This window comes from Antechinus flavipes, chromosome 3 (assembly GCF_016432865.1).
Source record: "Antechinus flavipes isolate AdamAnt ecotype Samford, QLD, Australia chromosome 3, AdamAnt_v2, whole genome shotgun sequence".
In the NCBI taxonomy this organism is placed as follows: domain Eukaryota; kingdom Metazoa; phylum Chordata; class Mammalia; order Dasyuromorphia; family Dasyuridae; genus Antechinus; species Antechinus flavipes.
In genome coordinates, this window is record NC_067400.1 from 405,871,660 (window position 1) to 405,884,918 (window position 13,259).

General features: G+C 30.8%; 1 protein-coding gene across 2 annotated transcripts in view; it reads right to left on the bottom strand.

Annotated features, from left to right (window-relative positions):
• Positions 1 to 385: 385 nt before the first annotated feature.
• Positions 386 to 13,259, bottom strand: part of DNAJC10 (DnaJ heat shock protein family (Hsp40) member C10) — a 37,700-nt gene continuing 24,826 nt past the window's right edge. For both annotated transcript variants that reach the window (XM_051986081.1, XM_051986080.1), the window contains 6 exons: positions 12,130 to 12,263; positions 10,458 to 10,511; positions 10,006 to 10,153; positions 9,099 to 9,218; positions 4,199 to 4,315; positions 386 to 3,138 (listed from right to left, as the gene is read on the bottom strand). In XM_051986081.1, the coding sequence (XP_051842041.1) occupies positions 3,127 to 3,138; positions 4,199 to 4,315; positions 9,099 to 9,218; positions 10,006 to 10,153; positions 10,458 to 10,511; positions 12,130 to 12,263 (585 nt within the window). In that variant the 3' untranslated portion in view covers positions 386 to 3,126. The remainder of the gene's footprint in view (positions 3,139 to 4,198; positions 4,316 to 9,098; positions 9,219 to 10,005; positions 10,154 to 10,457; positions 10,512 to 12,129; positions 12,264 to 13,259) is intronic.

Here is a 13,259-nt window from a genome sequence, read left to right on the forward strand (position 1 = left end):
AGCAATAAAATTACTATATCTATACCCCAAAGAGATTAAAGGATCCAAAGATACAAAATTATTTTAGCAGTTCTTTTTGTGGTAGCAAAGAATTGGAAACTCAGGATGAATAAATCATATGATAGTGATAGAATGTTATGTTGTAAGAAATGATAAAGGGGATAGTTTCAGAAAAAATCTGGGAAAACGTTTATAAACCGATGCAATAAAGTAAGAAGAAAAAGAACAATTTACATGGTAACAGGAATATTATAATCAACTGTGAAAGATCAACATAATGATCCACCACAAGGACTCATAAGAAAAAATACTATCCACCTACTAAAATGCACTGGGGAAAAGTTTAACAAATAAAATATATGGAAACATAATAAAATGCAAAAAGTTATTTACACAAAAAATTATTTTATTTTTATCATAATCACACACTTTTGAGCCAAAAGCATATAAAAAGACCAAAAAATTCTTGGAAATTGGGAATGAGTTATATCAACTGTAACAAAAACCAGACAATTATTTTATTTTACCTAGATTCATTGGTTCAAATTCAGCTTGTGATAGATAATTAATAACCAAAGAAAAAAAATCTGAGTTATATTAGCAATCATTCAATTTCCGCAGCCACTGTAAAAAGAATGAAAAGTCTAGTTCATAGAAATAAGTGCTAACTTAAAATATTGACGACAGAAATAAGCACTTCTCAATAATGATGCTGCCACTAGGAGAGAATTCATAAGTACACACTTCTGGAAGTGAAAATCATTAGTTCTATCAGACCTTGAGAAGACTATAATAACAATGATCACTGGTTTTTTTGAATTGGAAATAAGCAATCCTGAGATACAAATGTAGTAGCTTAGTCCTATAAAGTTTTAGAGACAGTTCGACTGATTTACTAATAGGCTAATCAATGATGCTCATTATTTTCTTTTCTGTTAGCTTACCCATACATTATTGGAATAGCAATCAATTTGAGTAAAAAAATTTATTGCCATAATTGTGAGTTACAAATTTCCTACGTATGTATCTCCTGTGGGACTGAATGTACAGTATGTCAATTTTAAAAATTCTTTTCTAACCCCTCAGTGTAATGGTTTAATAGAGTCAATAAATACTAAATAACTCGATTAATTCTTTAGGTATTTCAAATTCAGAAATACTGTAACAATTAATCAGTTGTACAAATTTCTACCTTATTCTCATAAATGAATGTCACCTACTATGAGGCTGATAATCTATTCAAAATATCACTATTAAATGAATATTAACAGTGATGACAGTCTTGAGTTATTGAATAGCTATATGTATTTATATATGATTGGTTTCCAGAATATGCAATTTAAAAATCATGCCTAGAAGGCATTGTATAAAGTCATCATTAAAGATAAAAAATTATAACAAGCAGAAAAAAATAAGTTATGATTCTTTAGGCATATTACAGCTGTGAGAGGATTTCTTTGAATATTAGCTCATTTCTTTTTCCATTACCAATATCAACTATAAACTAGTTAACTTCTTTTATTTGTAAAAATTAGTTTATAGGGTTTTTCTGATTATCAAATGAGAATGCAGGTCAAACACTTTGTCAACTGTTAAGTACAAGTGTATTATTACTGAGGAACACACCTTTGGAAATAGGGAGTGAGAACAACATAAGTCTAAAATTATAAAGTAAAAGCATAACAATAATAACTGACATGAATATAATGATTTAGAATTTTAATGTGATTTTATATATGGGATCTCATTTGAGCATCACAACTTTGTATTGTAGACAACAAAGCACTTTATAGGTGAGGAAGATAGGAATAACCTCATAGAGGTTAAATGACTTGCTGGTGGTTGTTACATAGCTTAAGGAGTGTCACAGGCAAGATGTGAACCGGTCTTCTTGACTCCAAATTCAATAGTTTTCATTATACTGAAACTATATTAAGATGTCTCCTGAGAGTGTCAGAGCAATTGAGAGACAATTTTCCTAGAGTTTTATCATTTCATATAATCTTATAATGGAAACATAGATCCTACTCACACTGTATTTGGCATTAAATGTTTTTTAAAAAGTGCTTTTGATCCCCAAAAGTTCAGTAGTTATATCCTTTCTTCTCCTTATTTTTTCACTTAATTTTCTTATAAAAATAATCTCAAATATTGTTATCAATAATGCTAATCTGAATAAACAGTAGTTGCTGGTAGAAAATTAACAGCCAATGTAAAATCAGAGGCAATGCCATCGTAAGCAGAGAGATAGAGAAAGAACACAAACCTGGAAAGTGATTTTTGTAACCCAAACAATGAAATGTCTACAAAATGGGACAACAGAGCAATGGAAATACTCTTTTGTACAAAATAATAGCATAAAGTATTCAATGGATAAATGTACAAATCCAGTGAAATGCTTCAAATTCAACTACATACATAATAATTAAAGTTTGAAAATTATATTGTAAAATAAACTTTAAAAATGCATGTATATTTTGAACATCTGATAAAGTAAATCGTTTAGCAACAGTTTTATATAAACTTGTAATACAACTTCTCTTGGATGTTCTGGATCATAAAACAACCCATGATATCATTTTATCTTTGGGAGATGAATCTATCATGCAAACTAATTTTTCCAAGTGAGGAAAAAAAATTCCTTATCCTTTAGAAGGATGGAGATGAAATATTCAGTAACTCTTCACTTTAAAGAGTCTGGTTATTATATTAAATAGCACAATCCCATGAAAATGACATTTCTGCATATTTAAAATCATGCTGAGTAGTTTTCATATGGAGTTTATAGGTAGAGACAAAATTCTGAAGAAGAGTGTGCTTGAAAAAGAATCACAAAATCCCTTATGATCCCAATTCTAAATGTTTGATCACAAGACTAAAGGGAATCCCTTTGTGTATTTCTGGAATAATGCAGGTAGAATAGAGTCCAAATCTCATGTCTAGAGTTCCCCTACCAGAAAAACCGAAGCCTTCTGCACCAAATATGTACAGAATTCAGGCAGCACAATCATGAGTCCAAAATAAGGTTCATTTATTCCTATTATGAATGTAATAACATTCTAAGTATGAAGCCTTTTGATGTCACAGATTCAGTTTTCTTTATATCTGCTCCATCTTCAAGTTCACTTATAATTCATCCTATTATAAAACAAAGGACAGATAAGCAAAAAGGAAAATTTATAATGTAAAAAGCAATTAGATTAGTACAAACAACTCAACATTTAATCTTTCAAAATTATTCCCTTGATGTTAACCAGAAATACATCATCAGTTGTGAAATTATGCAATTTCAAACTTGATGGAATCATACTTTTCCTTATTTCAAGGGAATATATATGATAGAGCATATTTAAAATGTATTTAACATGGTACATGTATGGTCTTATAATACATTTGGAGACAACTGTAATGAAACTTCCTGAAGTCCTATTCTTGTGCCCAGTACGGCATGAAGATGACTTTGGATTCTCTAAAGTTTAACTGCCAGAGAACACACTGAAGCAGATCTTATAAAACTGGAAAGGCTGAGGGTATAGAGAAATACACCATCAGCTTGACCCCAGGATGATGATTATTTTGGCCACAGTAACTCTAAAAAATTATCTACTAAATTAATTATAAAGTGATCTATCTGTCAAAAAAAGAAAATATCCACAATGACAAAATCACAAGGTCCTAATAAAACAATCAAGAAACTACCGATATGGAAAGTATTTTCTTCACTATTGAAAGCATAAATATTTAAATTATAACCACCACCTCTCCTTTCAAATTTAGAATAATGTATAATGTTGGTACCGGGCCATAAAATCCATTTCAAAGTCTAACTTCAAGATTGGAAAAAATGTACTACTCCATGAAGGAACAGAGACTAGAAAATTTACTACTTGAAAAAGAAAAACAGAGTCAGGCAGTGGGATAGACAATATAGACTAGAGATAAAGTTTTGTAATTAGAATACTATAGAATATATAATAAAATTCCAATGCACATATGTATATATATATTTTGTTTAACACGCTTAGTATTTTAGAATACAAAGTATTTTGATTATGGAATGCTTTACAAATGGAAATTCTAGATACTTTGTTATTTCAAATAGTTTTGCTTATTTTACTATACATTTTGGGTAACATTTAGCAAAGTTTCTTACAGATGACAATTTTTATCATATTAAATAATTGTATTTATTTCTTACCTTGTTTCTAGATTTCTCTCCATGTGTTTTACTTTCTAGAAATTGCAATTTTTCATCTAATAGGTCAGCAATACTTTTTGCATCTCTGATATCTATCTGCTTGCCAAGAATATTTTTCTAAAATTGAAAGAAAATTACTTATGATCTTTTCTTAGCTGCTCAATGGAACCATGACATCTAGGGCCAAAATGTTGAGTAGTAACCCAAGATATGAATGGAATAAATTTGAAAAACTTATTTCTAAGTCAATTTTTTGGAAATAAGACAGCATTTTATCCATAAAAACAATATTACAAACAATAATAAAACTTAGGGAAGCCCAGAAAAGACCTATATTTAAACTTTCTACTAATATTGCTTCCTAAAGAGAAAAATGATTGCCCAGATCCCATATACCTTATTCCAGCAAAATTATTTGGTCTGAAGTTTCATTTACACCAAATAATGATCAGAAATCCAATGAGAAAGTAGAAAAAAATTATTTTTTCCATATGTTCAACTCAATAAACATTTATTAAGCACCAACCATGTGCCAGCACTATGCTAAGCCCTGGGAATATATAAAGAGGAAGAAAACAGATCCTACACTCACGGAGCTTACAATCTAATGGGGAAGAAAATAGATAAACACATACTGTAAATACAAAGCAAGCTACATATAGGATAAATAGAAAATAATTAACAAAGGGAAGACATTGGAATTAAGAGGACTTGGGAAAGGCTGCCTGTAGGAGGTGGGAATTTAGTAGTTACAGGAGTCAGAGAGAGGTTAGTAATCAGAGTAGAGGAAGAGAGTAACCCAAATATGGAAGACAGCCAGAAAGCGAGTATTCCTGAATCAAAGAGCACATGTTGGTAAGTAAGATGTAAGAAAACTGGAAGGTAGGAAAGAACTAAATTATAAAGGGCTTTGAATGCTAAACATAGCATTTTCCATTTGTTCCTGCAGCTAACAGAAAACTACTAGAATTTATTGAGTAGGGGAGTGATGCAATTAGATTTGTGTTTTAGGAAAATCATATAACTTAACAAAAAGTTAGCCAGAATAGGAAAAAGAGGTCACTAAAAATAATACTGAAAGCATCTAAAAAGAACTTACGTACAAGACTTAGCAGCTTCTATTATGATGTAGGAGGCTTGGGGTACTGTATTTCAAAAGGCAAGAGACAAGACTAACAGAAAGAATAATTTATCCAGAAAAGTTGAGTATAATCCCATGAGAAGAAAAATATATCTTTAATGGTACAGAAGATTTCCAAGCATTTCTAATGAAAAGACCAGAGATGAAATAGTGAGTTTGGAATGTAAATATAAGAGTTAAAAAAATCTAAATGGTAAATTTATTTGAACCACTGGATGAAAATGGTACTGAGGGGGTTAAATAAGAAAAACAGAAGACTTGAGGGTATATTGAGTCTATTTTAAGAGTTTGAAGGGAATAAAAGTAATAAGTAGAACAGAAAGGAGGAAGAAAGGAGTGGAATTTGCTATTTCTTATAATTGGGACAGATGAGAAGATGATGCAAACAAGGAAGGAGAAATAAGTAGAGGAAGTGAGCATCAGATGAACCTCACTTTTATCTGAAATGGACAAAGGAGGGCTGAATACACATAAACATTGACAAATTTTGTATAGAAACATCAAAGTCAACAGGCAAAAGGATGGGGATAGAGACCAGATTTAAGAGAAAATTCCCAGATATTGTGGGAAGAAATAGTTGTAAGCAAAACACACTTTCTGAACCTAAAGGAGGGATTAAGAGGAAAAAAAAAAATTCCTTATATCAATGCTCAGACAATGATGATGTAGGGCTAACATTCCAACAGGAGAACATGAAAAAAAAGTGTTACTCACAGTAATAAAATCACAGATTTTTTAAAAACAAAAGTAGCACAAATCTACCAATTTCTACATCAAGAACAATTAAGAAAGCTACTGTTTTTAATACAGGATTCATTAATTTGTCAAATCCTCAAATTAAATATAAAAAAATTTCACCAAGAGGCAATATTTGCTGTTTTTTCCTAGCCTGGCATGGAATGATTACTAACTTTTATATATGACACTATAGTCAATTAAATGCTCATTTAACAACAATATTGTCTAAATCAAAGTTATACAATCATTCCTAGCTTATATGCAAAAAAGAAGGTTGGTGGAACTGATCCACAAAAATGTAAAAGACTTCCCACTCTAGTACTGACATTATGAAGAAATTCTGGGAATAAAATGAAATCAAAGAATAAAAAATTTCATCCTATTTTTAAATAGTAAATTCATTATCATTAAGTTGTAATAAATATACACACATATATATCTATGTTATGCTTAATATTCACATTAAGGCTCTAAGTCAACTAATACCAACTGAATTTGTAATACACAAATGACACTGTCATGATTATTGCTTTTACAGCCTGGATAATCCTTATCATATAAACCCTTTTTTTTTTTTTTTTTAAACTGTGATTCGTGATCTTATATGGGTTCTCATGAAATTATGATTTAACAATCATACTTGTTGAATATCTTTTTTTTCTTCCTATTTTATATACCTATATACCCAGGGTCACATAAAATTTTTTTGAGTGGATAAAGTTTAAGAAATCATGATTTAAAACATTTGGGATTTCAGGCAAGCCCTAGGGAACGGTAATCTATTATTCCTAGGCACTATGTTTATATATTGGAAAAATACCACCAAGAAAAGGGTATGTAATTAGGTTCTTTGCAAGTATGAATAAAAAAGGGATATAATTGATTCCCTTCTATTCCTAGACATCACAAAATCATTAAACAAAGCTAGTAGTTATTTAAATGTCAAAGAGACAATTTTTTAAAAAAATATCAAAGACAAAAAGAATTTTAGAAATTAAAAAATTCACAAATTAAATTCAAAATCACAGAGCTAAGTCCAAGATCATGTAGCTAGTTAGTGATTGAGGCTGGAATTACATAGTGAGTATGGGATTCTTAGATCTTCATACCACACTTTCTTCAAGGCCCAAAACAAACCTTGAAGATCTAAATTATAATAAATAATATAAATAAAGCCCATAAATTATGGTCCTTACTTTCCTCTTTAATGAATCAACATTCTAAGGAGAGGAAACAACTAGAAAAATAATTACTTTTCAATTTTTAAAAATGGAAACATGTTTGACATTAAGTTTTAAATACTAAATACATTCATCAGAAAGAGCATAGTGGATAAAGCACTGACAAAAGATAGGATTAATAGAAGAAAGAATGCATATGAGACATGAAGAAACTTTTTCCCTTGTCACGTAGAAGACAAAGACGGTAAACACAATGTTTGTGAATCCAGAATCAATGCTCTTAATTGGTGAAGGGGAGAGAAATGAAAGATGGAAGTCTCATGACATATTCTAATCATGTAAACATGCTTAAAATCTCCTTGATTTAGCTGTCCACTTTTTCTCATTTCACTAACTTAACTCTATAATCTGGCTTCTGACTTCATTATTATCATGAAATTTGGTGTTCAGCCATTTCAGTCTAACTTTTCATGATCCTATCTCAACAAAGAGAGGTGCTTTTTTATTTTCTTCTCTAGTTCATTTTACAGATGAAAAAACTGAGGCAAATAGAATTAAGTGATTTGCCCAGGGTTATAGAGCTAACCAGATTTAAACTCATGAAGATGAGCCTTCCTGATTCCAAGCTCAATGCTCTATTCATTGTGCCAACTCATTGCCCTTTAAAGTTACAAAGAAGTTTATGGCCTTTTCTCAATTTTTATCCTTTTTGAACCCTCTGTAGCCTCTGACACTGCTGATCACCCTCTTCTGGATAATTTTCAGAACACCACTCTTGTTCTCATATCTATCCTGTCCTCAATATTTCAGTTCACCACTAATCTCACATCTCCAACTCCCTTTCTGACATTTCTAAATGTCCAGTAGACACTTAAAACTATATCCAAAATGGAAATCATTGCCTTTCCCCAAAACCTTTCCACCATTTACATATCTTCTCAGTCCCTCAGACTCACAAGCTAGGAGTCATCCTCAATTCCTATTTCTTACTTCTTCTACCTCTCCTCCCTTCCAAATTCAATCTGTTGTTAAATTCTATCAATTTGACCTCTGCAACTTCTCTTATATATGCTCCCTTCTTTTCTGTTATACTGCTGCCATACTGGCACAGATCCTCAACAACTCATGCCTAGATTTGTACAATAACCTGCTGGTAAATCTGGATCTCTCCTGACTCCAACTGATACTCCATTCATCCACTAAATCCCTAAAGTGATTACTCTGGGGCCTCCCTATTATCTCCAAGAACAAATGAAAAATCCTTTGGCATTCAAAGTTCTTTACAACCTATCCCCATGCCTCCTTTTCCTGTCTTCTTATACTTTATTCCTTGTCAAACACTCTTTGACATAGTCTGACACTGGCCTCCTGGATGTTCTAGGCATTTTCTGGCTATCCCCCATGCCTGCAATGTTGTCCCTTCCAAACTTTTGCCCATTTGTTCCCTGACTTTTGTAAAGTCCCATCGAAAATCTTATCATTTAGAGAAAGCCTCTCCCAATCTCTTGATTCTCGTGTCTCCTCTCTTTCTATTTTCTTTCTCTTCTATTCATCTTGTCTAAAGCTTATTTAAACATATTTATTTACTTGCTGTCTCTCCTATTAGACTGTGAGTTCCTTGGGGGTGGGGACAGTCTTTTGCCTCTTTTTGTAACCTTAGTGCTTCCTGCAGGTACACAGGAGGTGCTTAATAAATATTTACTGCCTTACCAAAATGCTCCAAAAGAGCACAAAGAAATAAAAATCTAGAGAATGAAAGTATCTCAGTTTTTTAAAAAGTCCCAAATCACATTCTGAGTTTAAACGGTTCAAAAAGAGTATGTTGAGATACCATACTTACCTTGTTTCCTTGGTAGGGATAAAATTTAACAGTAGGATAAGCTCTGATGCCAGCAGTCTGGCAAGTATAAGCATGAGCCTGACAGTCTACTTTTCCAGCTTTTACTTTTCCTTTAATAATCTAAAAAGGGGGAAAAATGTTTACTTTGCTTTATCCTGGAAGTATCAATTTAAATATGCTTCACCTGGGTATGTACCATGATAAGAATAAAAATTTTAGCTTTCTCTATCAAAGGATTAAAAAAAATTTTTTTAAATTTGTTTTCTTCTAACTGCTTCCTTCCTCCCTCCCTCCCTCCCCATTTTACATAAGAAAACTTAGAAAAACTCTAAAAGGCTTGCATTATGCTTTACCCTTTTCCTGGAATTTTCATGATATAACTGTATTATGAAAAAAAGTAATTATATTAAATATATATAATCACTGGTTATCTACTGGGAGATAATGATAATGAAGGAGAGAAATAATTTAAGAATACCAATGAAGAAGTAGAAGAATAAAATTTTAGGGGAGAAAGGTATACTAAGCAAAAAGAAAAATTAACAGCTAAAGCCAAGAGATTTTTCTCTTTCTCACATGAGAAAAAAATGTTTCTAAACTTTAAAAATTTGGTTATAAAATCAATGACTATAAAACAGTAATTCTAATAGTAGAGTCCTATTAATCTTTGATAGACATAAATATTCAAGAAACTAAATCACCTGTATTATAGAGATGAACACACTTCTTTTACAGGGAAAAAATAGTTTCTCTCAATTTAAAGACAGATTTCAGAAAAATCACTTCAAATAATTTTTTAAAGTATTTAACATTAAAAAAGTAAACCAAAGAGGAAGAGATCTATAGTTATTTATTTAATGGCTAAAACAGATATTACAAATTAGTGGAAAAGTTGAATAACACTTACCCTAGCCAAAAGCTCAAATTCTGGGGCAAAATTTCTGCAAGGTCCACACCAAGGAGCATAGAAATCAACTATCCAATGATCTTTCCCTTCTAACACTTTGTCATTGAAAGTCTGCGGTGTAAGTTCTATGGATACCTGAGGCAAATATCTGGCAAGCCATCAAAAGCCATTTTCCATCATATAAAAATAGGGAAAACATTTAAAATGTAGTAATGTAAGACATCCTACAATCTTCAAAATACTTCAATGTAATAACATTATCTCTATTGTACTGTTCATGAAATTGTTTATAAATTGGGTGTAACAATAATTTTATAAATTATCACCTTCATTTATATAAATTCCCTTATTTTCATAAGTAAAAAATGCTATCAACTTGTTATTAGACACTTTTAGTAAATTATAAAAATAAGAGAAAGACAGATAGTTCTTAAATGTCTGATTTTACTCACTCTAGAGCCCAGGTTCTTAGAGAATATGCATCTCTATCCCATCCATTATAAGTACTAAAAAAGATGAAACAACAAGATGTCTTGTTTAGTGGTATCCTGTATATATTTAAAAGTTACACAAAAGCACTGTCAAAGTTCATTATTAAGTAGTATGAGTTATTATTTAGGAAATAATTTGTTTTTAAAATATAACTATCAAGTTATTTTTACCTACTATCTTAACACACCATCCTTGGAAAAAAGTCACTGCTTTTACAATGCTACCTATATTTCCAGATTTGCCTTTATTTAGCTTAGAATGCTCATTTTTGCTCAAAATTAGCTCCAGTCATTTTATTTCAGAGAGCCACATATCAGTGGACCAATGGTCCCATAGCAAAAGATTCTCTATCATTCTAAAAAAAATGTTAGGTCTCAGAAATCCTTTTTACATTCTTGAAAATTATCGCGTATTACTGCCTTACCTCCAAGTTTTTGTTTATAAGGGCTATTTGTCAATATTTATGGCATCAGAAATGAAAATATCACAGCATAATGAAAATAATTTTTGACTTTGCAGACCACCCATCCTGAAAGTAAACTTTTTAAGAAATGATGCCCTAAACAACTTTTGCAAATTAAACTACACCTCAAAGTAGAACCCATCATTTATACGACTCTTAGCTACTTGATTCTAAATAAACACACACTATTAGATATCTTTAATTACCAAAAGATTAGATGTATTTAAAACTTTTAAATATTGTATTTCTTGGAGTAGATTGAGATACTAGAATATAAAAAACTATCACAACATTACTTGCAAACCTTAAAGTATATGTAAATACTAGATATTGTTGTTGGAGCCATTGTGTAATAGTAGTAGCAACAGCAGCAGGAGCAGTAGTGACCCTTTATTCTTGAGAACTATGGTAGTAGCATGCAAGCTCCTGAAGGTTATATATAAATAAAGCTGGAAAGGCTTAAATTGATTTTGTATATCTTTTGCAAATTCAGAGAGTCTCTGGATGAATTAATAGTAGTTAATTTTTTGGTCATAGTTAAATCTTGAAGTCCCTGTACTTAGTCAATAGGATGGTGATCTGAAAGCTTTAAATGTTCTGAAACTAAGTATTTACTTCCAGTTACCTCACTTATCCTAATAGCTCTATGGGGACAGTGAGCAAAATAGTTTGTTAGCTTACTGAGGGCCTCAATTTTTTTTTTTTAATACTTGTATGTTATAAATATATATACTGTTACATATTTATCTATAAAATGAAAGCAATGGATGAGATGGCCAAAAGATACCATCCATTGCTTTCACTTTAGAGATTGTGTCTTATGCTACTCCTGGAAGAAAACTGGTAAGATACCATCAAAAGGTAGCATTTTCATATATACTATATTTTGCGAGGTATTTATTCTGAATTCAGAAAGGCTATGTTGCACAGAAAGCAGAACAATGTAAAAACAGTATTACTGATTATTAGAGTGAGACTGATAGTTTCCAGAGCTTTCAGGGTATTGAAGATAAAACAGTTTTTATCAATAATGAAAGCCTTTATAGTAACCACATGACTGTTGTATATCATCCCCGACCTAATATAATAAATATAAGATTTAATTCTTCTATAATGCTCACTATATAGATGCATGTTATTAAGCCTACAAGTTAAAAAAAAATACTTACTAATATTGATAAGCTGTGTTTGATTTTGGAGGGTAAAGTCTGATATCAGGGTATTTCTTGACTTGTTCTTCATTACAAAAGGAATAATACTTTTGGCAGTCTACACTGCCAACACTGATGAGACCATTTAACAACTACAAGGGAAAAGTAAGAAATTTAAAAAAAAATATTGAAAAATGATTAGAAGGAAAAGACTGAGATAAATTTTTTCTAAGTATTTTTAAACTAGAAAAATTAATCTAATTTAAAATAAATTTAATCAATACTACAAATACATTAAAAATTGTCCTCTCACAAGGATCTTATACCATTCAAGCCTAACCGACAAAATAAGTAAAAATGTAAGATCTCTGAATTTTAACAAAGCTCATCTCGGAATTGTTCCAGATTAACTTTTAAAGTTAATTTATCTTTTCAAGAAAATTTAAAGATTTTTTAAAAATCAAATAACACAATGAAAGTCTTTTCAGTACTGGTCCAAATAGTCATGCTTGCTCAAAATTTCAAAATGTAAAAAAATGTATTAAAAAGACGAAGTAGTAATGTCAAGATTTTGAAGATGTATTAAAAGAAAGTTTTAAGAATCCTGAAATAATAGTTGTATTCTCAGGCAGTGTGCCCAAAAAATTAATTTCTAATTTTTTTTAAATAAAAATTCTTTTTCAATTATGAAAACAAAATCTACCTGTTGTCCCTTCTCCTTTCCCAAGTTTTTTTGGTTAATTATCATTGTGTTGATCTGATAAGAATGAAATTTTCACATCTAAAAACTTTTACAATGAATGGTACATCTGTTCTCATTTTAAATTTCCAAAGCTTTTTGATTTCACAAGAGAATAGCAATAGCAGTGATTCAAATAGTATTGAAATATCAACAGAAAGACTGCTCTCTTTCTTGATTTGGGGTCCATGGAACTGCAAGAAGTCTGTGTATTGATTTGGGGGGGGAGGGCTGTGACTTGGATGGGAAAAATATTTATCTTTATTTCAATCTAATTAACTTTCTTTGTAATCCTATGTATTTTATTTTATACATTTTAAAATATTTTTTGAGGTGCCATAAGCTTCATCAGATTGCTAAAATAGGTTCATGACATGCCATGGCTAAAAATAATAGGTAAAATACTGTT